We start from the raw sequence: 26,767 nt of genomic DNA on the forward strand, positions 1-26,767 counted from the left end.
AAGTGAGCCAAGCAGTAACTGTCCTTCCGCACCCTCAACAGATCTGCCATCAATCATCCAGTATCACCACATGTTGCCCCTTCAAGCCCGCCCACTCCCAGCCCCCGAACCAAAAACAAAAGTCCCCCAAGCAGAACTAGCAACCCACCCACCTTCTTCCACCGCTACCTGCCTCTCGTGTCTCTCGCTCCTCGCCTCTTCCGCACTCTTATTCCAGAAAGTCCAAGCACCAGCCCCTGTTACTGTCGACACCTCAGCCCTATCCACGCGCAACCAGCCTTGCCAGCCAGCCATTACCGCTACCTGGGCCTGAGCATGTGTCGGACCCGCAGGGTTGTTGCCAGCGGTGGTGCTGGTGGAGGAGGAAGAGGTGGTGGTGTTGCTTCCGATAACAATAGTCCCCCACCACTCTCGTTTCCGACTTTTATGCGGTGCATAGAGCATATACTCCTCTAGTACCGATAGGTAGGTATTTAGAGCCCCAGGGGTATTAGAGCGGCGAGGCGGGCGGAGGATGTGCACGTGGTCGAGGTCGGACGGTTCGAGGGGACGGACATCGGTGCTTTCGCTAGTAGAGGAGCAGAACAGCCGCGTCACAAGCAACCTCAACACATCAAACCTCCCCTCAAAATCCATAATAGCAACCGTCTTGTAGTTTGGAGGCGCAATCAATGTCGCGACTAGCAGGTAGACTAGTTCATGATAACGGCCGGTGATGGAGAGGGTGGCGGATCCGGTGGCGCGGAAATGGCGCTGTACTAGCTCGTTGAGGAAAGGTATTGGGAAGTGTCGGGGTTCTGGTTTTATAGAGGTTTTGGTAGTTGTGGTTGTCTTCATGGGCGCGATCACCGGCTTTTGGGTTTGGGAGGATGTGGTGGTGGTGACGTCGTGGTCGTGGTCGTGGTCGGTCGTGTCATAATTGTGGATGGTGGCATCGTTGAAGTCGGCGTTGGCGAGAGTGGTAAAGTTTGTGCGAAGCGTTGCTAGAAGCTGGTGATACGATGATAATGGTTAGTCATGATGTTTGATCTCGTCAAGAAAAAAGAGAGAAGATGGGAAGAAAACCGTCCCATCCGGACAGCTGCGCGGCGGGGGGCTATGTATCGCGATAAGAATTACGTGATGACATCTTCCCTCTCCATCAAGTTCAATGCGTCCGAGTCGTCCTCTCCAACAACAACAACAACAACAACAACAACCAAACACCGAAAACTGTAGAATCGCGAAACTCTCCCAACACGACTGGCGATCATCAATCAACAAGGGAAGACCGTGCGCAGCATCATACTTAAAGACTTACCTCTTCAAGACTCCCCTCCTCAATCTCGCTCAACAACCGCGCCCCAACCGCGGAAGCGACAGCGGCCCTTTGCATCGCGGGTCCAATTCGTTACCTCACAGCTTCTCTTTCAGTTGCCAATCTCGAGTCGCATCCTCGAAAACCCGTTTTCCCCTCTCAACCCGCCGTGCCGAACCCTACGCAAGCTACCCCTCCCTCCGAACCACAACAATGACGCCCCCCTGCCAATCCTTCAAAGCCAAAGCCCTCCCGACACACATCCAAGTCGGCCCCGACCACCGCGTCCGCAAGACTTCTTCCGGTGAGCGGATCGATCTGCTCCGGGACTGCAGCGAGCTCTTCGGGTTGATGCAGTATGATTGCCAGGTGCGCGATCCGGAGCTGAGGGAGAGCCAGATTGAGTGTTGGCCTGTTCAGCGGTTATTTCGGAGGTATGTTCTTTTTTTGGTCCTTTAGGGTATCATTTTGGGAGAGAAGAACAAGAAGAGACGAAGATAAAGGAGGGAAGGGGGAAAAAAAAGATGTTGACAATGGCTGACGGCTTGGTGGAATGGGATAGGTGCAAGGACAAAAATGGGCCGTTCACGGTTGAGACCACGGCTTGGGAAGGGACAGCCGCGGCACAAGCAGCAGCAGCGTCATCGGTAGCTAACGGCAAAGCCAAAGCGACATCGGCTAGCAACAAACGGTCACTAGTTGAACAGGAGCAGCAGCAGATCGATCATCGCACATGGGGCAGAGAGGATGATAAGGAGGATAGATGGTGGAATAGAAAGAAGCAGTGATTCTCTTTTATAATACCCGTCTCGTATTTCTACTCTAGGTCCAAGTTCAACCAGAAGCCCCCCTTCTCGAAGTGATGATTCCGGTCGTCTACCGGGCATCTCCGATTGCATTGCATCATTCCCGTCATGTCCTCCCTCTCGTCTATAAACTAGCCAATCACAATCTTCTTGGCTTCCCCCTTTCAACCCGTACAGGTATCACAAGCCAGGAAAAGGGTAATGAAATGTTTGTTCGGCCTGACTCGATATTGCTGGTGTTTGTCTATCCGTCTTCATATGTAGGGTAGATATACAAGCCTCCTTCCTCCTCAGGTATCATCACTCCGCGATCGGTTGAAGGTCGTCATCGGTCGTCCATCATCGTTCGATCGATTTAGGCGCCGATGCGGGCAGCGCGCTCCTCCTCGAGCTTCTTGTAGTAGACGTCACGGGCGTTGGTGCGAGGAACGTGGTAGCCGTACCTGTGGGTGCGAGGGGTTAGATATCGACCGGTCAAAATATAATATGGGAGATTTGTTCGAGTTCATTCGTTTGTCGGTTCGAATCGAGTGCAAAGGTGCAAGGGCATATATGGAAAGTGAGGTGTTCATCGAGGTATGTCGTACCAGTAGGCGTTGGCCATGACGAAGCCGAGACCTGGGAAGGAAGGAGTCAGCTAACCAAGTTCGAGCTATGGAAATACAGATAGGAGGTAGAGAAGTAGACAAGGAGGTAGCTTCTTCCGAAGAGTCGAGACGGTAGGTCGGTATGGCAGGGCGGGGTGAGCAGAGCTTCGAGCTTCTAGCCTCGTGAGCCATGGGCAATCCTAGCCTGGCTTGCGCCGTCATAATCGTGATTCACGGCCCACAACCAGCCGGTCGGCTGAAGCTCGAGCTCTGCTCTGTTCTTCCCATTGCCCGCCGTGTGGTCCCACCGCCTCCCGTTTGTCGCCCTTCGAAGAACCACCTCCCCGTCCGTCCGTCCATCCGTTCGCTCATAGGAATTCCAGTTGGGTTACTCACCGAGGGAGAGACCAAGGTCGAGCATGAGGCCCCGGCGGAGCATCTGTTAACCCAGAAGAATCATAATGTCAGCCCCTTCAATCCTCCCAAAACGCTTCCAAGTTGTGTCCAATCGCTATGTGCGTGCGTGCGTCATCATTGCGCCGCCTAAATTCCGTCATTCCCTCCTCTTTTGCTGTCCTTCAATTGAATTCGTCCTCCTCTATTGCGCAGCGGGCTTTCGGAAATCACGTACACCGGTGATGGGGCGGACAGCAGTAGTGGCGGCCATTTTGTTTGGTTTTCGTTGGGGGATCGAAAGGGGTTCGGGTTTGCGAAAGGACGAGGGTGCGCGGTTTGACGGCTTTGGACTTCAAAATGGAGCTTCAAGATTCGTTTACGAATGGATGACCTGAGGTTCGCTGCACGGGAGCTTCCAAGCTTTGAGTCACGTGATGCTCGCAAGCTTGGGTGAGAAGCTCAAGAGTTAGCCGGAGCCGGCAACTGCGGGTTCTCGGCAAATCTTGGAGCGCGAACCACCCTACTGTTTGGTGGTGACGGGAGGTGGGCTTACGTAAGGCTGTCTGGAAGCTCAAGCTTATCGATAAGATGAATGGTGGCTTTCGAGACGATGACGTCTTTGTCCACTTTGGCGATTTCATGTTGACATTGATCATTGTGACGGCAAGATGCGCGATGTTGAGGACTAGCATGCCTTTCTGATGTTGTTGAGAGCTTTCTTGTTGGATTTGTTGTCATTCAAGTTTGAACTTTGACTTACGCTCTCTCCAACTCTCGGCATCCTGTGTTACGAAGCTTCACTTACGAGGTACCCTTCAGAGTTAATACTTCTGCGGCGAATAGCCATTGCCTTTTGAATCTCGCATGGTCTTTTTCGACCGAGTTTCCTGAGCATTGGGAGCTACTCCTACGCACAATCATCAAAGGTATTCCGGTGTACCTTTTTTTCCGAGCCGGTTCCCGTCCAGGTCGGCCAATATCTTCCACCCAACCATACCACAAATCTTGTATGACCTATCAGTTATCTGAGGTTGAGGCTGAATTGTGAAACGCCGTCTGAGCCAGCAGTAAAGACCAAAAAAGCGGTGTTACCGAGAAACAGCTGAGACCAAGGCCAAAAGCTGGGATTGAAGTTCGAGACAGTGAGATGGAGGCGGCAAACCGCAGCGGGCATTTGCATGTACACTCCGGTAGTTGTCAGATCGATGAATCGAGACTTACGGATTGCGGAAGAGGGGCTCTGAGCAGTATCGTTGTTACCGATCGACATTCGACACGACTTCGGACTTTGTTTCTCTGGAGTTTGTTAGCTGAACACTTATTGTTGTTGTCAGTCAGGTGGACAAATTCTCTTTGGCGACGTTGTCTCGGGCAGCTGCTTTGAGAGTCAAACACAACAGGGAGAGTAGTGAAAGTGATGAGGGGAAATATTCTCTCGTAAACTCCAATGTTTACCTCCAAGTGTCTGGTTATTTTGTGCCTCATTGTTGTCTTCAACCTGAACAGTTTATGGTTCTGTTTTGTTTTGACGACTTGACGTTGATGTGGGTGTTTAGAAGACTCGCAAAGATGACTGCAGGCGGGAATAATTGGTCAGTGCATCACCCCGCAACCGTTTCAGGGCATTTGATTGCTGCATCAATCCAACACCTCCAAGAGCATCATCTCGACTTCTTTTTCTTGTCCTTTTCTTCAACCACCTTTCCTACTCCAATGTCAGGAATACTCGCCGTTTCTCTGAAAGCTCACCGCCACCCAGAGGCCAAAGTCGACTACCGATTTGATCTGCAAGGGCATTGATCAAGACGGGGCAAACTACTTCCTCCTGTTTCTTTCTGTAACAGAAAATGTCTTGCCAGGTGCAAGCAGCCCGTCAGTCGGGCGCCGAAACGAGCAAACATTCAATGCATTCGATCGGAGAGACTTTGTGGTGTCGGTGTAAAAAAAAAAAACACGACGCTTTCCCTGTATGTTTTGTATGGACTTGACGGCCGGATTTGACATTGAGGATAATATTATCGTCGGTTGCGCCGGAGGATGAGAGTATGTGCCATCTTTTATTTCCCCTCCGGGATACACGGGGCACACGGGGCCTACGGCCCGGAAGGGAAAGGGTTCCGCCAACGGGCGGCCGGGCCCCCAGAGCACACGAACCCTGGGCGTTACAGGGCGTGTGATGACGCTTCAATGAGAACGGTGGGGACGGCGATGAGGCTATCCCCGCAACGGTCAAGCGCTGTTAAATCATGAAACATGGCTCAAGAATGAGCCCGGCCCCGCCGTTACATGAAGCGCTCTCCCGCCCGCTCTCGCGCTGTCTGAAGTCTGAAGCGCTGGGCTTGTTGGTAAGCTCTTTTTTTGTGAGCACCGAGCAGCGTCGAACGGTAAACGACGGGACGGGAAGGCTTCTCGGCGATCTTTAGGTTCAGGGAAGCAATTCGTCGCTTGGAGCGGCCAGTAAAATCTCGGAACGAATGTCTTTTGTTAGCTCACTGCAGCATGCATCGTCACATTCGACCACTGTTGGTGAAGAACAGTCGCGAATCCACAGACGGAAAAACCAGGGATGGTGATTCTGAGAATCAGATGAGGTTGCAAAATCCAACCTTGCGTAGATCGTCTGATGCGCATGTGGCGAAGGGGGGACTTTATTGGCATGAGTCGCACGTTATTGAGATGAGGAAGGGCTTAAAGATCGGCTTGAAGAAACTTTCAGTCTGAGCTCTGTTGACGAGCAGAAGAATAAGAAGCGCATCCTGCACGCCATCATTGATTGTTTCCATCGTGGAGGATGCGGAGCGAGATCTGGTTAGAGTAACACTTTCCGATTCCTCCCATCCTTCGGTTTCTCACCCTTGCAAAGTGATAAAGTGGTGGTCTGATACCATTTCCACGTACCCATCCCATGTAATACTGTACACTACGGAACAGCCCTTTCAGCCCAAACCTCCAAATATGGCAACCGTGTCACCCAAGCCTAAACGTTGAGTACCGAACAAAAAACCAAACACTATATCCAAAACCCGGTCTATAACACGCGTCTAAAAACTGGTACAGGTCAGCCTTAGGTGAGCCCCATCATTGCAAAAGATAGATCTCTGCTACCACGCTGCGATGCAATGGCGCGATTCCCACCATAACCATTTCAAACTTTCAAAGTGTATCGTCACTTTCAGGGACTTAAGATGAACTCCGTCCTCGAAGCGATCAATCCATCGGGCCATGGTTCAAAGCGTCTCCAACGTCCGAGTCCCCACTTCCAAAAGTCTTGGCAGGGGTTTGCTGCAGAACTGCAGGGATGTGTAAGTGGGACCCGCTCACTTTTGTGTGGAGGGGGGGCTGCCCTGAGAAAGATGGGAAGGCACGACAGTTCTCTTCTTCTCATCAATATCACCTCCTCGCTCCATTCCAGGTACCAAACGTTAAGTTTTCTGTGTGGCGCACCTCCCGTCACCCTCGTCACTGCCACCATGACTGCTGCTGCTGCCTTCCTCGTAATCTGCAAGGCACCTTCCAATCCCAGATGGACGGGAACATTCCAAAAGCCCAGATGTGACATTCATGTGCGCCTTCCTCGAGCATGCTCCTCACTCAGCACTCAGTCTAAGCCGCGGCATGCCATTACTCTTGCCAGACTGACACTTGAAAATCGCGGTATTTTGCGCATCACCGGGATCACGGGGAACTAAAGTGTTTGGATCGGACCCGAGCATTGGACTTTGGCGTTATCCCAGAAATGGCAGGAGTGGCCAGGGTGGATATGGACCAGGCGTGTACAAGTCAGGAAGCCCTGTCAGTCGACGGCGGAGAATAGAGGAAAGTGAACTCGAACTCGAGACGGAAGCCACGAGGAGCAAGGCCCCATCCTGTTCATCGTCCTCCCTTGTCGTAAGGTAGGTATCGTTGAGCTTGGCTCTTTCTTATTATTTGCGCCTTCCCCTCCCTCTCCATGTCGAACTGCGATTCCTCTCTTTTTTTTTCGTGATGGCAATCTGACCGAGTGATTGCATCTCTGGTGACTTTTCCATCCCGTCGGCACCGAGGACGTCGACCACTACAAAGTACACTCGACGATATTGCAAGCAACAACAGCTTCCTCTCATTCAACTTTCACTTCATAGTCGTTCTCTACAATACCTGATCTTCGATACTGCCGGTGGTGTTCGGACGGGTTCCTCCCTCTTCAATAGGTCACAATACCTTGAACAATTTACTTCGCCAAAGATTGTACATTCTTTCACGACTCACGTTATTTCATCTCTTCTTTCTGTCGCGTTTCTCATTAAGCCCCGCCCTGGTTTACGTTTCAGCTTTCCTTCCCATCCCAAACGAAACTCACCTACCTTCTACCCACCAACAAACTTGGCCATCACTTTCGACAAGAGCCGGTCTTTTCTCTTGCGCGTTTCGGTCTTCCCGTCTCAAAAATCCTCGACAGCAGCTGGGAGAGTCGCCCTTGACCTGGCTGTGCCACCATACGAGATTGGTCCTACCTACCCACACTCACCACGGAGTTCACCTTGGAAAGTATCAACAAGGAATCGCGAGAGTCTGGCTCAGACAGGCTTCGTCATCGTTTTCACCTCAGATCGTCTTAGGAGAGACACGTTGCGGTTGACGCCATTGCGTGTCGCTTCCGTTTTTACCAGGCCCTCATAACGTCTGGCGGCAAACCACCATCAACTTACAACATTTTCACTTTTTCTTCGACTTCAGCTGTATCTGATAGGTAGCCATGCTACTTCTCAAGACTCTGGCGCTGCTCGCCGCAGCTGTGACGGTTACTGGACAGTCCATCGACAGTCTGCCCGAGTGTTCTGTAAGTGCTCTCACTTTTAGCTCACCCTGCCACTTAACACCCAAGGGACGCGGTATCCATGTTCTAAACGTGACTGCGCGGCTGTCATCATTCTCTGCTGTCTTGTGTCTGAAGCCTGACTGACAGTGTTATAGCAAAACTGCTACTACTCTTCCCGCGATGGATCTTCGCTGTGCACCGGCGCCGCTCAGGCTGACATGAAGTGCCTTTGCCCCAGTGCCGACTTTTTCAACGCCATCCATGACTGTGTGACTAATGCTTGCGAGTCTGTGTATGGTGAGGCGGCCGTTGGGGAGAACGCTGGTATTGCTGTAGCCGCAGCTCACGCTTTGTGTGCCAGTAAGTTGAAACAGAACCTGGAATCGCAAAGAACAAGTTGGATAGACGAACTGACATGGCTTCAAAGCCGCGACTGCTGAGGCACCCGCCGCGACTGCTGAGGCACCGGCCGCAACTTCAGCGGCTCCCGGCAATCCAGATGCTGCCGCACCCCCTGCGAGCACTCCTGCGCCTGAGACTCCCGCTGGAGAGACCCAGCCTGTTGCCTCTGCGGTACCCTCTGCTACCGAGGCGTCCAATTCTGTCCCGACAGATGCCGCTGCCACCAGTGCCTCGGCCCCATCAACCGTAAGCTAATCAGGTGCCTTTTGAAATCGAAAAGAAACTAATCCTTGAACCAGGCCGCCACTTCCGCTACTGAGAACTCCGAGTCGGCAACATCCACTGGAGCCGGCGCGATTATTCCCGTGGCCACTGAAGGCTCCAGCACCTCCTCCGCCTCTGCCCCGGCATCCACCTCGAAGGACAAAGACGAGGATGATAGTGAGGACGAGGACGAGGATGATGACAAACCTGGACTTTCTACGGGCGCCAAAGCCGGCATTGGCGCTGCCATTGGAGTAGCATCCCTCGTGTTGCTTGTAACCGCCGCCCTTTGGATTTTCCGCAAGCGCAGCACTCCGAAGGATCATATCAAGATCTCGGACCCTGTGGCAGGCGGACGTCACTATGCCAGCGATCCGTACAACCACAACAACTTTTCGAAGGCCACAAGCCACGGCGGTGTCAGCGGCATCACCATCATGAGCGAGAACGAGTTGGAAATGAAGAGTCGCCGGTATGAGGACATGGTGCCTAGACAGCAGCCGAGGAACATGGTTTAAGCTTTTCATTGGCAGCGGAAAAAGTGATGTATGGGAAGAGATATGATCAACAACAAAAGGAAAGATTAAAAGCAAACCCCCAAAAAAGGACAAACCAACACAGCGAGTGTTTTTCATCAGCGAAGGATAGCGAAGGACGGACAGCGAGCATGTACGCTTACAGGCGACTAAAGAATATGGGCATACATATGTAGCCGGACTCTGTATCACCAAAGTCTTGGGCGGTTTGTAGTCGGATATTAGCACGCGGACATGTTGCTTGGTTTCTAGCTTGGAATTTCCTGTACATATTTGACAGACTCGCTACAATGAACATGATTCATTATGAGAACTTGAGGGCTTCTTCAGTTGTGAGCAGGTTATCTGATAGTTGACGTGGCTCATGCAATTGTAGCCGAAGCTGTCGTCGGATTATATAAACAAGAATTCATTGATGACTTCAGAGCATCTTTCAGTTGTGAGCAAGCTGCTTGAAATTTGTCAGTAATCAAACCATCAGCAAGAATCAAGGCATATCAACGCCACTGGCGTTCACAGTCGGAACACCACATACTCTCCAGCGAAGGCTTCTCGTAGGGCGCCAGAGTGGCTTGCGTGGTCTACCTAGCCATCGGGTAAGCACCAGCGGGTTCCCTCGAGACGCATGGTATGGGTGCAGTCCGGGTGGGTGGGTGGCTTTCTTGGTATATTGCGAATCTATTTTACAAAGTGACAGGGTACTGTAGACGCAAACGAAGACCTGGATGGAGGCCTCTGTAACTTCCACTTCGTTCCAGTATTGCTCGCCTGCCTGTCCGTCTTTCTTTTTACTCGTACATACATACAATTTCTTCCCAAGTGCCCCTTCCCACCATCATGTGACCATGTCCCATGCCATCCACTCCTTTCTTTTTTCCTTGTCATTGGACATGAACATGGGGACATAAGCGAGAGTGGAAGGGAGCCCCAAGTTAGGTAATCTACTACCTCAAATCAACTGCAGGCAGCCGCCACATACCGTGACACACATTTAGTGTGTGTAGATATGGACAGAGACGAGAGGCAGTTTACCAAGAGTAAAACTGGCGCTGGGAAGTAACGGGACGGTCGGGCAAGTGAACCCAGGGACCTTGGCGGAGCTTCTTGGCGACGCGCTCTTGGTGCTCGCGGATGCGCGTCTTTTCTTCCTTGAGGACGACAGTCATGGCTAGAAAGGGGGAAGGTGTTAGTTTAGGGAGGGTTTGGTTTTGGAGTCGAAGTTGCAGTTGGGGTTTAGGGGGTAAGGAGGATAAAGGAGAGGTTAGGGAGGGGGGAAAAGCAGAAATAATGGGCACTCACAAGTAGTAGGCTTGTCCATCTTGAACACCCTGCCTCTGGCACGATAATCGATCTCAGCACCTCTGATGGGGCCCTTGTTGACGAAAGTCTCGGCAACATAGATGCGGGTCGGGTCGCGGATCTCCATGTGCTTGCCGTCCTTGGTCTGGATCTTGACGGGCTCCTGAGCTTCGGCGGCGTCCTTCTTCTTGGTAGCAGCGGCAGCCTTGCCCAAGCCCATACCGCGCATGACAATGGCCTGCGCCTCGGCGCGGAGCAGCTCCGTCTTGACTTCCTTGGCCATCTTCTTCTTGCTGAACTGCATCTGCACCAGGGCCTCGGACACGGTCTTGCCGCGGATCTGGCGCGATAGGTGCACCAGCTTCTTGACCGAGGTCGGCAGCAGGTTGGTCTTGAACACCAGCTTGCGCTCGGTGCGCGCGATGCGCTCCGTCTTGGGCTCGACGCTCCACGGGTCCGTGCCGCGCTGCAGCTTGCGGATCACCATCTTGCGCTCCCAGCGCACGCGCGAGCGCGGGTCCGGGTCGACCGCGCGCACCATGTGGTCCTTGATCAGCGAGATGCCCGTCGCCGTGGTCTCCTCGACCTTGCCCTTGCCGCCGTGCGCCGCGGCAAGCTTCTTCTCCGCCTTGGCGAGGGCCCAGTCCTTGTGCTTCCCTTGCTCGGCGGCGAGGTGGTCGGCTGCTTCTGACGAAGGCGTGGTGTCGGCGAAGATGGAGTCGCCTTCGAGACGGCCGCGCACGCGCGCGACGATCTCCTCCTGCGTAGGACGTTTGGAGGTGCGGGCGGCCTCGGTCTGCTTGAGCTCCTCCTTGGCCTTGTTACGCTCCTCCATCTTCTGCTTGCCCCAGCCGAAGAGACTCCATTGTTGGGATGGCGTGGTGTGGATAGATCTAGTTGTAGTGTTGGCGATCGAGAGGGACTGGAGAGCCGGGACGAGGGCGTTGGCGGAGGAGGGGGAGGCTGCTGTGTAGGTTGAGTCCTGGGGTTAGTCTGTGAATTTATTTGGGATTATTGGGACATATGGGACGACGACGACGACGACGACGATGACGATGATGATGAACATCATGAAAGGAAACATAATGGTGGGGGAGGAGGGGTGAAGGTTGCCAACTAACCGCTCTTCAGGAGCCGCCTGGACGGCACATTGAAACTCATGATGGTGCCGGTGTGGATGGCATTGGCAATCGGGCCTCTCTCTCTGTCTCTCTCTAAACAGAAAGACGGAGCTCGGATCGGAGTGGACGCGACGAACGACGGACGGGCTGGACGGTAGTGGTCGGCCGGACTGGACTCGCTGCAGTGAGGAAAAGTGGAACAAAATTCTCGACGGTAAGTTCCGCTTTCCGCGTTCCTATGCGGCAACAACGGTCTTTTGCCCGAATGAACGGGCAGCAGCAGTGCTTGCAGCAGTGCTTGTAAAGCCCCACATTTAAGGCCCAGAAGGTCCAACACCAGGTCTTGGCAATTGTGAGGATCGAACTTCAACTCAACATCCAACTTCTCAACTTCAACTTTATGCTTGCCTGTGGAGCGTGGACCTCCCATTAACCTTCCTTGTTACAATACGGACCATGATCTCCTATTATCATGGCTTTCTCAGTACCTTCTCAGACTTCCTTCCCTTTCCCTCGAGAGATGTCAAAATGCCATTGTCTGGCGCAAGCTTGTCTTACTCGAGATGCATTGCCATGATCACAGCTACCATTCTGGGACACTCGACGGGAAATGGCATTACTTGCTATTATAATGTCCTCTCATCAATTTTCTCCTCTTCACAAGTCATAAAGATATCCCGTCGTTTCTCTTTCCATTGAGCTCAAGCAGTTCCTCCATCTTCACGGCCTTGTTGTCTCAATGCTCATCTCGAGGAAGGATCGAGATACATACGACACCATCAACGTGGAATTACTACCGGAAAGTGGTGTCTGGTCTACACAGCTCCAATTGTCAGAGTCAATGTAGTGCGTTGCTCTTTACAGCCTCAAAGTGATAGCATCTTCCACTGATACCAGTGTCATCTCAAAAACAGCATCCGGCAGTCGCTCCTTAAGTGAGGTGTTGCCCAGGCCAATGCCTCCTCACACTTCTTCGAGTTCATTTATTTACCATCTTCTCTTTTCCACGTGTTACTCTGTTCCCACGCCATCTCGCGGTCATTCTTTGGATCCCCCGTGGGCTTTGAAAGTGTTACATCTACATTCTTTTCTCGCCCATCATCATTCGCTACTTGTCTTCAACCTCAGGTCTTGTTTGGATACCCATTCGTACTTGATCGATTTGCCATCTTCATCAGTCTCATGTGCTACTACTGCATGATATCGAACATGGCGTCATCAAAAGCAGACATCAAGGAACCGGTAAGGATTTCCTCCATTTATGTGTTGTCGACGCAGTTGCTAATAAACATTGTGGTCAGGCAACCCCCTCTGGGCCGCCATACCTCCCCCCGTATGCCCCGGTCGGCGGAATACCCGCCTTCAATCACGACCTCGCTCCCTGCATTCTATTCTTGGTACTTTTCGTCTTCGCTGCCGCTGCACACGCGGGCGTTTTCGGACGCAACAAAAGCCGGGGCCGCAAATTCGTCTTTTCCATGGCACTCTTTGGCTTCTGCATGGCCCGGATTACGGCAATCTCAATGCGTTTAATCTGGGCATCAAACCCGGATAACCCTCGCATTGCAATTGCTGCCAATGTTTTCATCCTTCTTGGCGGCGTGATCGTCATCATTGTGAACCTCTTCTTTTCCCAACGCCTCCTCCGTGCGGTTCAACCACAGCTTGGTTGGAGACCACTCATGAACAAGATCTTTCTGGGCCTCCTCATAAGCATCGCCTCTGTCCTGGTTATCATCATCGCAACAACAGTCCATTTCTTCTTCACCCTCGACGCCAAAACTCGCCACATCGAGCGTGTCTTGCTGCTCGCCTGCAGCACTTGGCTAACCACCTTGGCTTTCCTTCCTTCTGTTGCCGTTGGATACATCCTATGGTTGCTTTACACACCCAGCTTCGATGTCAATGGGATGGACAACTTCGGAGAGGGATCAATACCACGCAAGATTATGGTGTTGGCGTTCGGTTCGTGCCTGACTACCCTTGGTGCAGGCTTCAGACTTGGTGCAAACTTTGATGCACGTGAGATCGGCCACGCGACTTGGTACCACAGCCGCGCCGCCTTCTACTGCTTCAACTTTACCATTGAACTCCTCATCGTCGTTGGCTACGCGGCTTTCCGAATTGACAAGCTCTTCATCGTACCGGACGGGGCTGAGAAAGGACGCCGCTATGGTGGGATAAACGTAGAAGTGCCAGCAAACGAAGGAAGACAAGTGGATGAAGAGAGAGCAGAACTCCGAGCCGGGGATAGGCCTGAACCCCCCGCCGAGGAGGGTAGGGAAATGGATAACATGGATCCCAAACTTGTTGGCCGGCGTCTTGCAACGGTCCCGGTGGTGGAACACTCAGACGAGACAGCTGTACCATCATCCAGTACTTCTGGTGGTACTAAGCCACCCGGGCAATCTTTTTCTCCTGCGAGTTCACGACCTCTCTTCCCGCCACCCTACACTACGGCACCTGAGACGTCCACGTCTGAGGGCGGGGCGGTTGACAATACGGGCAGCACTGCGCAACCAGCCAATGGGCAAGGTGGGTCGGAAGAGTGTCGCGTGCGCTTCGAAGGGCGGGTAAGTTCAGCACATACGGCCTGGTAGTGAGGCAAGCTAACGGAGGTGCTGACAAGACAGAAGGAAAAACCCGGCGGCCTAATAGAAGGGGATGAAGAGGGTGCAGGTGGCTCTTCGGGCGAGCCGAGTATCAGGCCAGGTAAGTTGAGCTTCCATTGTTTTTTTCTCACATAATCCATTTCATTTGTTATGGCACGACGTTGTCATGGCCATATCTCTTTCCCGGTTTCATGCATCGCACACACCTGCTCAGCGTGGACTCTCCGCTTCAGCGCGTGCATTTCCCTTTGTGTCTACACGTGGCTTATCCGTCGTCTTCTCTTTCCAGGAACCGTCTTCAGTCGAAATACTGATATTGAGGACGATTTTAAACGGCAGCCAGTAGCGTTTACTCCACAGATGGGAACGGAAACCCAACCACCGGCGGAAGAAGAGTAACCTCTTGGGAGCCATCATGGTTCAGAGGCTTTCTGAGGAATTCACTTGCACGCTTGGAGGAATCGGACGACAGAGAACCGTGGGAGAGAGACGTACGAGTGCTGACAACGGGGACCACCGTGACACACCGACTTTAGTCACGAAGATTGAGGAGGAGGTGGTGGTGGATATTCCGCTTAGGATAACCTTTGATGGTTTGATGGAGGATGGGGCATTTTTGGGGGGTGGCTCGGCGCAGACACAGGGACCGCCACTGGAACCCTCACAGGAACCGCCACAGGAGGAATAATGTTTGGGAAAACAGGACTGCACTGAGGCAGAAGCGGGATGTGAAGATGGGAGTTATTGAGGTGGATATTGTTTTCTTATGGTTACATCAGCGATTTTGGGTTTGCTTTCTTATGGAGTATGATGATAGGAAATAGTAACAAGAACAGCGCTTGAGTTCACTCATCACATTAGAAGCTACATGTTCTCACTTGAGTTGCAAATTTGTTGCACCGGACACCTTCCACGCATGAGTGACAAACGTCCACTGTATCCCGTGAGGAAGATTGCACTTGGAGTTATGAGTCTCCTCAAAAATCATCTTCCTCTTATTAACAAGCAATCACTACCACATATTGGACTTGCCGGATATACTTGGTTGACGGGTACTACGAACTTTGATGCAGCCAACACGGACACATCAGATGTCGCCCTACGCCAAAAGCCGCCAGTAGTGGTACATATGAGAGCAAACATAGGAGTGGACTTGTACACGAAGGGTACACACCTTTGGAATGTGTGACGGTATCACTTTATCCTGTGAGGACCTACTGCAAGGAACAGAGATGGCCATGGAGAATACGGTCAGGGAAAGATGATCGGAAAAGTTGCTTAAGGAATTTAGGGACCAAAACTCAGATTTGTACAACAACAATCATATCTTGGTTGTCTACTACTTTAAGTACCTTGGTGACCTATTATCTTGGTTACTTATTATCTTGGTTACCTATTAACTTGGTAGACTGAAGTTGTTGGATAAGGTAGGCTGATAGGTACCTCTAAGTTTTCCGGAGAGAGGAGGTGACGCTATCCTTTGAGAGTGATAGCAACTCTGTTTTTTTTTAATCTTTTTTCTCGTTTCCTGGCTTTTTTTTGGCTTTTTTCTTTTTTTTGCCCTTTCTCTCTCTCTCTCCGTTGTCTTCCCATTCGATATCCTCAGCGCAGATAGTCTCGTTTCTTGAATTGTCCATCGGTGGGTCTGTCTATTCTCTTGTCTGAGCTTTATTACTTGCCTCAACTCGACTCGACTCAACCCGACCCGACTCAACTTGATCCAACTCGGACCTCTTTGGGCCATTGCTAGGGGGGTACCTTACTCGGACTTGGACTTGTATCAATATCTACCACAGGTATCTATGTGTACTTAGTTGATCCTTTGTTATTTGACTCTCCTCGGTCTTTATGAGTTGAGTGCTTACCACCCAGCACAGCATTTTTCACGATTCACGATTGCAGTGGACATTCAGCATAGTAGGTCAGCCAGGTCAGCAACTGAACCGAGAGGTGTCGAGACTGAGATTCGCCGTTTTAAAACAGTCAGTCAGCACTCGGACGGCTGGAAGACGGGGAGATCAGACTTACCTACCTACCTGACGAGGATATCGCAAAAAAGAATAAAAGAAAGGAAAGGAAAGGAAATTAGGAAAGGAAAAGCAAACAGTTGAGGTACCATGGTACAGGTTAGTTAGTCCCTCTGCCCTCCAGATCTACCTACCCAATCCAATCCAATTCAAACCCCAAGCCAAACCAAACCAAACCAAACCAACACAACAATTCCCCTATCCCCAACTCAACTATGATGATACATCACCGCATTGACCGGGAAACGCTAACAAATCATCTACCCCTTTCACCAGCTACGCCAACCCAACACCACCATCTTCTTCACCCCTGCCGTGCCCGACTCACAGCAGCCAGCCACTCAAGACAATGAAGACGATCCAGACGCATCCTCCCTCTTCCCCCCCACCCAAGGCCCAACCCTAACAGCCATCGTCGACACCGCCCTAGCCCTGGTCTTAATAACCTTCATAACCGTTTGTTTCTTACAATGGCGAAGCGGAAGACGGCGACAGAGACGACAACAAAGACGGGAGGATCTTGAAAGAGAATGTCGGGATCATCAGTACTCTTATGCTGGTCCTGGTCCTGGTTCTTATGCGGGCCCTCCTGGGTATGTTGAGGTTCCGCTTGAGGAGTTGCGTGGTATGAGGGTTGAGGGGGGTGGTTATGGTTATGGTGAGGTTAATGGGCGTGGGCGTGGGTATGGGGAAAGGGGTGGAGGAAGGGGTGATGGGAATGATACGGCTGAGACTGGGTCTAGTTTGGGAGGGGGGATTGAGAGGTGTGAACGCGAGAGTGGAGGGTGTGCGACTGGGACTGGGACTGGATATGGGAATGGGAATGGAAATGGAAATGGGCATGGGGAGGGAGATGCCAAGGGGCCGTATCGGTTTGAGGAGGTGGCTGTTCGACGGTAAGGAGGACGGGTCGATGTGTTGAGCGGGAGTAGGAGGGAAAGGTCTGTTTGCATGTATGGTCGTGGAGACTTTCAGGGTGGTGTGGAAAGGCCGGGCTAAGGAAGAGGACGCGAGCATGAACTTTACTATGAAGATGGACATCAGACAGCTTACAAGTCAAGACACTGGATACCAATAGTCTGGTTCACATCATACACACACGATCCATATCACATCACACATCAACAACGAACAAACAAATGGTTCATCTTGGCCTTTCATTATCATTCATTGCCATAGGTGGACCAAAAATACGCTGCGCACGTGGAGGCTTCCTTCTTTCGGCCATGACATTAGGTTCGGTTCAATGCAACTTTTTTCCCATAGCTCCCAGTTGTCCTTTCATTTTGGTATGTTTTAAAATGAAAGAAAGCAAAGACGTGATACACAAAGCAGTTTCCGAGATACGCCTTTTACCATGGAAGAAGAATCCCTGAACGAAATTGCCCTGATGCAGCCTGAGCACGACACACGCAAGCGAGGCGTCCGTCGTCCTTCACGGACTAACTGCCAACACGTTATGCCGCCGCACATGAAGCCTCCCGTCCACAACGTCCCCTAGCCAACCAGTTCCGGCTCCGACGACTACGTCTCAAACGCTTAAGCGCGGGACATGACACCCCAGGCACGGATGATGTTGTCGGTGTAACCGGCGAAGAGGGTCTGGCCATCGGCGGACCAGGCGAGGGAGACGCACTCGGGCTCGCGGGACTTCTTGCCGATGTTCTGGAACTCGGGCTTGAGCTCGTCGACCTTGCTCTTCTTCTCGAGATCGAAGATGATGATGCTGCTGGAGGTGGCAGCGCAGAGCCAGTAGCGGTTGGGGGAGAAGACGAGGGCGTGGATCTCGTCGTTGGCGTTGAGAGAGTAGAGGTGCTTGCTCTCGTTGAGGTCCCAGAGCATGGTGGTACCGTCCTTGCCACCGGAGGCGCAGAGGGAGCCATCGGGGGAGATGGTGACGGCGTTGATGTAGCCGGTGTGACCGATGTGGTCAGTCTGGAGCTTGCAGGACGAGAGCTCCCAAACCTGTTTGTGACTTGGTTAGTCGCAAGATCCACGGAAATTCCATGTGTGATGAATAACAGGGAGTTATGATTTCCGAGAAAATCAGTGCGTGTGAAGTTGGTCTCATGGCCCGAGGGCTCTGAAGTAGCAAATACTATTTTTTGAAAAAAATATGCAAACATCATGGTGTCGGATTTGGGGAGTGTGATAGATTACAACATACCTTGACGAGCTTGTCCCAGCCGGAGGAGACAATGACGGGGTTCTGGGGGTTGGGGCTGAAGCGGACGCAAGAAACCCACTCGGTGTGGCCCTTCTCGGTGATGGTGAACTTGCAGTCACCGAGGGTGTTCCAGAGCTTGATGGAGCGATCGCGGGAACCGGAGACGATCTGACGGTTGTCGGCGGAGAAGCTGACGGAGAGAACGTCGTTGGTGTGGCCGACGAAACGGCGGGTGGTGGTGCCGGTGGAAAGCTCCCAGAGACGGAGGGTCTTGTCCCACGAGGCAGAGAGGGCGTAGGCACCGTCGGAAGAGATCACCTGTGCCGCGCCAATCAGTCAAACTGCCCCCGATATGTTCCCAGATATCAACAAATCCTCCGCCCAATTCGTGTCCATCGAGAATTAACGTACACAGTCGGAGACGATGTGAGAGTGGCCGTGGAGACGGCGCTTGGGGTAGCCGTACGAGGTCTCATCGCGGGTGAGGTTCCAGATGATGAGGGACTTGTCTCTGCTACCAGAAAGGAGCATGTTGGGGCTAATTGCGAGAGCATTTGTAAGTTCATGATCTTTCGCGCGAGTATTCGGTGATTTCGTACTTCTCCAAAGAGGTGGCCAAGCTGGTGACCCAGCCATTCTGTAGAAGATATCATGGTCAGTTTTCTGTATAATTCATTTATACTTTTCCCACCACATATCTCGAATGTGTGGTGGTTCACGAATCGCCTTGTTGCTGTCTGCTTTTCCTGCTGCCATGTAGATGTCGCCATTGTCGTCGCCTGCCCAAGTTGTCGTTGTCGCCGTCGTCGCAGTAATACCCTCTTTTCAATTGCGCCCATTGCAGTGCTCCCTCCTCAATTGTCAAGTCCACCCACCAGCGCAACATCGACAACATGGCAGCAACAGCAGCAAGCAGCAAACAGCAACGTCAGCGAGTCGGGGGGAGGGAAATTCGCAAGAAATTGTAAAAACTTACGTGGCCCTCCAGGGTGCCCTTGAGGATGAGTTGCTCAGCCATCTTTGCAGTTCCTTTCTGGTTGATCAGGGGAGGATCAATGGGGGAAATGGGGTGGTGAGCTTTTTCACGGTGCCTCTCTGCGCGGGAAGTCAGAAAATCGTCAAAAGGCACAATGCGGAGACTGGGGCGTCGGGACCAGGTAGGAATTCCGGAAATTTTTGTGCGGCGGAAAATAGGGTCGGCCGACGCGGGCAGCCCGCCTGCCACAGCTGCCACAGCCAGGCACTGCGGCGGCGGTCGCTGGGTGCGTGGTGCGTGGTGGGGCTCTTTGGGCTGTTGCCGCCTTGGCGCTTTCCTCCTGTGGCCTCAAACGGCTGGTCGCAAATTGCACACTGTCTGCCACACTTCACCAAATTGGAGGGCCAGGCCTGCCCGGAACTGCAGTGTCGTCACTCCAAGTGCACTGTGCCGTTGCCGGCCCGGCAAAAGCTGGCAGCTTTAGTTGTGTACTTTGGAGCTTCACTTCCTCGGCGATGACAAACAGATTCGTCCAAGGTTCGACGATGACTTCACTCATACACAGTAGGTACCTGTGCACAAAAGTATGCAGACCTTCACATGACAGTTCTGTTTGGTTTGTTTATGCAATTGGTGCCAATAGGTGGTATTAAACTCGAACTGACAAGACTTCAAATTGCCCTTTTACTAGGACATTTACTGGCAGATTCGAGTTATTGAAGAGCTCTGTTTGCAAAACGCATCTCAGTCGTTCATAATAATCAATATTGACTTCAACACACGCATGGACGTCCATAGACTCTTTGCTCCCTCTGTAGCTTCTTGGAAATTCAGTCCCGTGTTTTCTCCTTAATGTGAACCCCTTAAGGACGATACCCAAAATGTACCAAGTCATTGCATAACACCGAAACCAAGCAACATCCGCTATATAGACCACTGCTCGTCTATTTGTATGTTTCATATGGGTATCTTGTAAACTTGAGAAAGACGACAAATGCTAATGCTATCAATGATACGCCTTCCCTAACTCCTCATGCCTTTTGAACCAAGCAATGACAGCTCGGTGCCATCTTTCAAGGCTGACACCACACTCCTCTCTTCGTATGCCAATCTCTCCAGCCTCCATGTGCAATTTCCTCGCAAGACCACGGCCATGATCATAGCCATTTTTGATCTTTACCATTTCCACATGGTGAACTCGTCATCCTTCAGCCACCGAAAGAGATAATTCCTCAACATGACCTCTTCCCTCGTAGCCACCTTCATCATTACCGCCCTCGTACCATCTCCCTCGTACCCTCCCGCCAATGTCTACTTCCCCGCCAACTCCCCCGCCAACTTCATTACCCCCGGCCTCGCCACCTCCTTCCGATAGTACCCCTTCTCCGCATTAACAATCATGCTGTGATCCGCAATCTCGACCCGGCCCTGCTGACTGTGCATAGCCACAGCCGTCACCTCTCTACCCTTGGCCTTGCTATCGTCCTCGACCAGCTCGCGCATGGCCGCTTCCCAGAGCGCGTACCGCTCGCGTTTGGCCGGCGCCCGCTGCGCCGTGGCCGACACGTCCTTCTGTTTGGCAATCTTGCTGGCGCGCATGAGGCGACGTAGAGCTTGCTCGCCGGCCTTGGCTTCCTTGGCGGCGGCTTCGCGGATCTTCTTAGGATCGCCGCGGGGGATCTCGTCGGGCGCCAGTGGTCGTTGGGGGATCTTGGTGGGGAGTTGTGATTGTTGTTGCTGGGATGCTAACGCTGCTACTGCTGCTTCGGTCTGGGATTCTGCGATCATCGTTTGGGTCTGCGTGGCGGTTGTGGCTTGTGTGTCGGTTATGATGCTGCTGTCGTCTACGGCCGTGGCGGCCTCGACGCTTTCGGGCGTGTATTTGTAGGTGTGCACGCTGGGGAAGGAGGGGAAGGAGCTCGGGATGTAGTTCTTCGCTGCCTTGTCTGCGGCGCCGTCGAGTTCGGGAGCGAGGACGGGGAGGTCGGTGGGGATGGCTTCGCCGAGGGGGAGATCTTCCCACACTGGCTGTCGCTTCTTCTTCGGTACCGGGGGTTTCCTGTGATAATAGAGGGCTGTTGGTGTGAGGTTGAAGCGCTTCAGTGTGTTGTCGAAGTCATTGAGTATCGGGTAGGAGCGGCGCGCGGCGTTGGCAAAGATCTTGACTTCTTCGGTTAATGAATGGAGGTCTGCCCACAAAGGTGAGGTTAGCATGAAGCCAAGGTGACGCGGGGCAGCCTCGGCACAACAGGCGGCGTACACGTCTCCGTCATTAGGGTGAAGCTCTCTAATGCTTCAGGCGTGGCTCCGTCGAAGCCGACCGTTTCCAGCGCCAACGCAATCGTCCGCCTCAGTCCATTCTTAGCCAGTTCGTCGGGTGTGGGTGTTGTCGATGCATTTGGTGACTTTCCGATGGCTTCGACTGCGAGAATAGTTCGTGATGATGTGTTGGTTTTTGGTCGTTTGGCTGGTGACGGTTGCGCTCCCTCTGCGTCCGCCAGTCTCTTGCGCGTGTCGGTCGCCATGGCTGGGCTGCTGGGATGTTGTTCGCGAGAGCTGGGGACAAAGCCAGGCAGAACACGTTTGGTCGATGGTATTTATATCGGTCGCTAATCCGTACTGACAAAGGTTCGTTCAGCGGCCGTATGGGATATCGTAGTTGTGGGAGGTTGATCTGGCTGCTGCGATGATGTTGGAAAGTCGCGGACTGAGAGCTTCTTGACGAATCGATAAGGCCTGGGCGCGCGGTCGCACCTTGCACTGCAGTCAATGAATGAAAGCTGAATTGGGAAATGGATTCAACGGTCGGGGATCACCCACGCACAGGCCAAGCTGATGTCAAAAGCACACTCACCAGCCTTGCAGCTTGGGCCAGGCGCTACTACTATTTGAGTATTGCCTGCCGGTATGTAACATCTTGTTTACTTCGGTAAAATAAACGAACATGGACAGTCCAATACGCCTCGCTTTGGCGATAAAAGGCCTTCGCGGACTGTACGGATTACCAAACATGGAAATATGTTGGAGAGGGTCCATAAGGCACTCTAGCATCTGGAAAGGATTGTTGTAACGACTCTGGGTTGTCTCAACTGACTGTACAGCACCATATTGGCCGTAACAAACATGCTCGGTGTATTTTACGACAACACGTCAAGCAACGAGAACAAACGTCGCTATCAAGTGTCAACAACACACCAATAAACGAGAAGGTCAGAGAACCATCAGAACCATATACAGTCAACATTACCTAGTAGTTTCGATTTTGTTTATATTCTATCAAGATGGAACTCAAAATACATCTCGAATTAGCATCCATGCCGTCCCATGTGGACATCCGCTTATCGTTATCGCACCCATTTCTGGGGCACGAAGATGGGCCCGCCAAGAAAGTGTAAAACATGTTCCACCAACAAGCGGACACCACCATTCATGCATCAAACTCACTAACAATTTAACATTGTGAATGCCTTCACTCTTTTACAAGCCACAACACTCTTTCATAACTGGTCACCACAACAAACCACCAATCACTTACCCGAGTCAATCCTTTCTTCCCACCACGGCCACCACCACCACCACACCTCAGCAAAAATAGCCAAGATGCACGACCTCGAAACCCTCAACTCGGGCGGCTACGCCTCAACAACCCACCTAAAACTCACCTGCCCTCTCCCCTCCGGCCTTTTCCCCTCCGCAATCCTCTCCCTCGGCACAACCCTAACCCACCTCGATCTTTCCGGCACCGGCCTCTCCTCGCTCCCCTCCAACTTCGGCACCTCCCTACCCAACCTCCGCATCCTGTTTTTGTCCAACAACAACTTTTCCACCTTCCCTTCAGTCCTATCCCAATGTCCCTCCCTGGAAATGGTCGCGTTTAGGTCAAACGGCATGGTTTCCATCCCTGAGGGCTCTCTCCCGACGAAGACGCTGCGCTGGTTAATTCTGACGGATAACAAGATCGAAAAGCTGCCGGAGGATTTAGGAAGGTGTGAGAATTTGGAGAAGTGTATGCTTGCTGGAAACAGTTTGAGTAGTCTACCGGCTTCCGTGGGAGAGGGTTGGAAAAATCTGGCGCTGCTGAGGTTGAGTGCCAACCGGTTTGAGAGTATCCCTCAGTGGCTTTTCACCAATCTGCCGAAGCTGGCGTTTTTGTCATTTGCTGGGAACCCCTGTGTCGAGAAACAGACGGGCGAGGCGACGGCGAAGGCGGGGAAGAGGTTCGATTTGGAAGCGATTGAGTGGGAGAAGCTGGAACTGCAGGAGACGCTTGGGGAGGGCGCGTCGGGGGTGATTGGTAAAGGGTTGTGGAAGCAGAGTGAGGAATATGCGGAGGAGGTGGCGATTAAGGTCTTCAAGGGCGGGGTGACGAGTGATGGGACGCCTAGGGATGAGATGGCTGCGGTGTTGGCGGCGGGGTTTCATGAGGGGTTGATTACGGTTTTGGGGAGGGTGGTTGGACATCCTGATGAGGTTGTTGAGGGTGCCGCTGCTGCTGCTGAAGGGGAAGAAGAGAAAAAGAAGAAGTTCCAGGGAGGGATCGTGATGCAGTTGATCCCAGAGTACTACTCGGCTCTTGGGCTGCCGCCTTCTTTCGATACCTGCAGCCGCGACTGCTTCCCCGAGGACGCCTCGCTGAGCGCGGCCGAGGCGTTGGGTATGTTGACGGGCATCGCTGGAGCGGCTGCTCATCTCCACCAGAGAGGAATCGCTCATGGCGATTTGTATGCGCACAACATCCTGGCCAGCAAGGCGGACAGACATGCCTTGCTGGGGGATTTTGGTGCTGCTACCATCTACGGCACGGACAACGAGGAGGTCTACGCTGGCATGGAGAAGTTGGAGGTATTGGCTTTTGCGCATCTGTTGGAGGATGTGCTTGGTTTGATCAGGAGGGAGAAGGAGAAGAAGTCGATGGAGACTTCGGAGGCGGAGTCGGCGGTTGTTGTTGCTGCCGATGCGGCTCCTCCTGCCTTCAGAGACAGTGCCGAACTCACGGAAGAGGAAGAGGAGGCCATTGTTCAAGGGTTGGAGAAGCTGCAGAAGCAGTGCGCTGATCCTCAAGTTGACTCGCGACCGTCCTTTGAGGATGTTGCGGTGGAATTGGAGGACTTGGTTGGCTTCAGGGGGATGATGCGCATTCCGATTCCCAACCTCAACTAGACGCGGTGTTTGTTGGACTTGCAAACATCTCATTTCTCCCCCGTCTCCTTGTGCTGTCCGCCGGTTGCGCTTTGGTGAGTTCTTTACTGTCAACATCCACACCGCTCCTGTCCTGCAAGTGGCAGCGTCACATTCATCCTTGCTTCGAGCTCATCGAGTAGCTACGGGACTCTTTCTTCCGAGCCAGATTCGGCTTCTGTGACCGATGTTCTTAGCGCAGGGTGTGTAGCCGGGTACGGGTAGTTCTCTTATCTTTGTAACCGGGGAGAAAGCAATGGAAACCCGCATCAAGCTGTTGGCTTCATTGCATGAAGCTATTGGAAAATATCGAGTCCTTATTATTGTCACGTCAGCGTGATCGACCATCACTGCTCAAGTGCGAGTGCATGTCACGCAACAGGGAGACATCCATGAGAGCGTGAAAACATTGGTTCCATGCTTTCCAAGTGGTTACAATGGTCGTGCATAGCCAAGGGAGTTTCCGAACTGGCTCAGCAAGGACGACTCAACCGCTGCATGCAGAGCAAAGATCACTGTCACGAAAGGATGTGTGACCGAAGCGACCAAGTAGTTGATGATCAAGGGCCAAGGTTGACCGCCAGGATTGAGCAGGAACAGTTGGACAGAGCCATGTGGACTATGAGAGGAAGTTGAGACACCAACGAAGGGAAATTGTTCAATATGCGCTTCTGGATACGCCACCTTTGTACTTCTGTGTCTCGCCTTCTAGAACCATTTGGCGCTTGATGCTGAGAAGAGCGGCGGGAAAGGGTGTTGTCAGCTAGACAGGGGCGAGATGGATGGAAGGCCACCGGGAACAGGGGCGGGTCGTCCGTAGGTGATATGGCCGGCAACTGATGTTGGCTTGGGGGATAGTTGACGCCCATGTTATGATACTGGTGTGAGAGGCTAGACCAGCTTTGTGGTAACAAGCCTCTTGAAGTTACGACTTGGCCCAATTCGAGCCATGTGTCTCCTGCTGCGTTCTGTTCATTCCCAGAGTATTTGTCCTGCTCGATATGCCATCTGGATGGCTTACTTCCTCCGCGGTACCCTTGCTGAAGCGATTGGAGGATATAGCCGCGGTTCCCAAGCGTGTCTCAAGTTTGGGCAGGGTTCCTGAAGGATCACTGGCGTGGTCACGAGAGTTCGTCACTCACAGATAGCCCAACAATCACAGCTAGCCATCTCAGATAACTTTTCCCCTTGTTGCATTGTGCGCCGAAGATTCGTGACGAGATGTCGTAGGACTTTGGTATGCATATGGTTGTAGTCAAACGGAACTTGCCGATGGCGGTGTCGGTTGATTGCTCAGTTGGTTCGCCTCTGCATAGGATATTGGTCACAGGGCGCCAGAGGAAATCCAGAGGAAAGAGGGGAGGGTTTAAGAGAGACACGCAGAAGATGAAGCTATTTGCTTTGAGTGCGGAGGTGGAGATGGGATTGATGAGTATCTTGAAGTCATGAACTCGAAAACTGAACTGAGGAGGCGTGAATTGTGATAGTGAGTGCAGTGCATGCAAGACGGACTTCAAACACCTTGGATGTTTCACCATCACATTCCAACTCACCTCCCGTCCTCGAGGTCACTTCTCTCGGATGATGCCCGAGCAATGGAAGGAGTGGATTGGTCGACGGACGTTGTTCCTTCAAAATAGCATTCTTCCACGATGGTTCTTCCCCACCACCGAGTCCTCGAAGCCTTCAAAGCTCTCCACAACCCACACAGGGCAGCTCCGCGCCGCCCAATCGCCCTGGCGCCAGCCCTGCAGACTGCTTCGAAACTGCAACCAAAATGGCCCATCCCGGTCCGGCAAGTGCTCCCCGACCCCTGGTGCAAGGCACCTGCTCGTCAGCGGTCATGGTACGTACCTGACAGGACCCCGCATCAACACCTCATCCTTTTTTTCTCTCTTCTTTCCCATCCGTCTTGTCTTCGGAGCTGAGTTTCAAAGCCAAAGTGCAAAGAAGTCACACACCTTCCTCACTCTGATTCCCGTCACTGCAGGACACTATCTTTTTTTGGAGAAAGCTGTCCAACCAGAGAGGCTAGTTTCGTCACGCTGTCTCGCATTCTTGCTCTTGGCATGAGAGAGCGAAGAAAAAAAAAGAGTCAAGTCCATCTTTGACTTCAGTTGTTACCCACCCATCAACACACACATCTCCAGCTGAATGTCCCTATTCCGATGTTCGCGCAACAAGTGTTGGGCAAACCATCAAGTCATGCCCCATGATGCCTGAGAATCTTACAAGTGTACATTTCCCTCTCTCTTGATGTTTGCTTCTGTCATCACGATACTCTGGAGTTTATGACCAGTT

General features: G+C 52.4%; 7 protein-coding genes across 7 annotated transcripts; 3 read left to right on the forward strand and 4 right to left on the reverse strand.

Annotated features, from left to right (window-relative positions):
- Positions 1-81: 81 nt before the first annotated feature.
- SMAC4_07634 (uncharacterized protein) lies at positions 82-989 on the reverse strand (the record flags this gene model as incomplete). Its single annotated transcript, XM_003351387.2, has 1 exon — positions 82-989. The coding sequence occupies exon 1, from the start codon at positions 835-837 to the stop codon at positions 82-84; it is 756 nt and encodes a 251-aa protein (XP_003351435.2). The 5' UTR covers positions 838-989.
- A 161-nt stretch (positions 990-1,150) lies between these two features.
- Positions 1,151-2,144, forward strand: SMAC4_07635 (uncharacterized protein; the record flags this gene model as incomplete). The annotated part of the gene is made up of 2 exons (XM_003351388.2): positions 1,151-1,731; positions 1,860-2,144. The coding sequence occupies 2 exons, from the start codon at positions 1,151-1,153 to the stop codon at positions 2,083-2,085; spliced, it is 807 nt and encodes a 268-aa protein (XP_003351436.2). The 3' UTR covers positions 2,086-2,144.
- Positions 2,145-2,161: 17 nt separating this feature from the next.
- On the reverse strand, positions 2,162-3,445 carry SMAC4_12766 (uncharacterized protein). Its single transcript, XM_024655773.2, has 4 exons — positions 3,322-3,445; positions 3,087-3,129; positions 2,691-2,721; positions 2,162-2,546 (listed from the first exon to the last, which is right to left on the reverse strand). The coding sequence occupies exons 1-4, from the start codon at positions 3,355-3,357 to the stop codon at positions 2,459-2,461; spliced, it is 198 nt and encodes a 65-aa protein (XP_024511604.1). The 5' UTR covers positions 3,358-3,445; the 3' UTR covers positions 2,162-2,458.
- A 3,629-nt stretch (positions 3,446-7,074) lies between these two features.
- SMAC4_07636 (uncharacterized protein) lies at positions 7,075-9,492 on the forward strand. Its single transcript, XM_003351389.2, has 4 exons — positions 7,075-7,905; positions 8,040-8,244; positions 8,312-8,532; positions 8,586-9,492. Exons 1-4 carry the CDS (start codon positions 7,822-7,824, stop codon positions 9,066-9,068), a joined length of 993 nt encoding a protein of 330 aa, XP_003351437.1. The 5' UTR covers positions 7,075-7,821; the 3' UTR covers positions 9,069-9,492.
- Positions 9,493-9,734: 242 nt separating this feature from the next.
- SMAC4_07637 (mitochondrial 54S ribosomal protein uL22m) lies at positions 9,735-11,936 on the reverse strand (the record flags this gene model as incomplete). Its single annotated transcript, XM_003351390.2, has 3 exons — positions 9,735-10,254; positions 10,386-11,351; positions 11,507-11,936. 3 exons carry the CDS (start codon positions 11,934-11,936, stop codon positions 10,115-10,117), a joined length of 1,536 nt encoding a protein of 511 aa, XP_003351438.2. The 3' UTR covers positions 9,735-10,114.
- An 8,663-nt stretch (positions 11,937-20,599) lies between these two features.
- SMAC4_07640 (uncharacterized protein) lies at positions 20,600-22,107 on the reverse strand (the record flags this gene model as incomplete). Its single annotated transcript, XM_003351393.2, has 2 exons — positions 21,549-22,107; positions 20,600-21,477 (listed from the first exon to the last, which is right to left on the reverse strand). Exons 1-2 carry the CDS (start codon positions 21,811-21,813, stop codon positions 20,600-20,602), a joined length of 1,143 nt encoding a protein of 380 aa, XP_003351441.1. The 5' UTR covers positions 21,814-22,107.
- Positions 22,108-22,849: 742 nt separating this feature from the next.
- Positions 22,850-24,769, forward strand: SMAC4_07641 (uncharacterized protein). Its single transcript, XM_003351394.2, has 2 exons — positions 22,850-23,088; positions 23,167-24,769. Exons 1-2 carry the CDS (start codon positions 22,889-22,891, stop codon positions 24,446-24,448), a joined length of 1,482 nt encoding a protein of 493 aa, XP_003351442.1. The 5' UTR covers positions 22,850-22,888; the 3' UTR covers positions 24,449-24,769.
- Positions 24,770-26,767: the final 1,998 nt, after the last annotated feature.

This window comes from Sordaria macrospora, chromosome 6 (assembly GCF_033870435.1).
Source record: "Sordaria macrospora chromosome 6, complete sequence".
Lineage (NCBI taxonomy): Eukaryota > Fungi > Ascomycota > Sordariomycetes > Sordariales > Sordariaceae > Sordaria > Sordaria macrospora.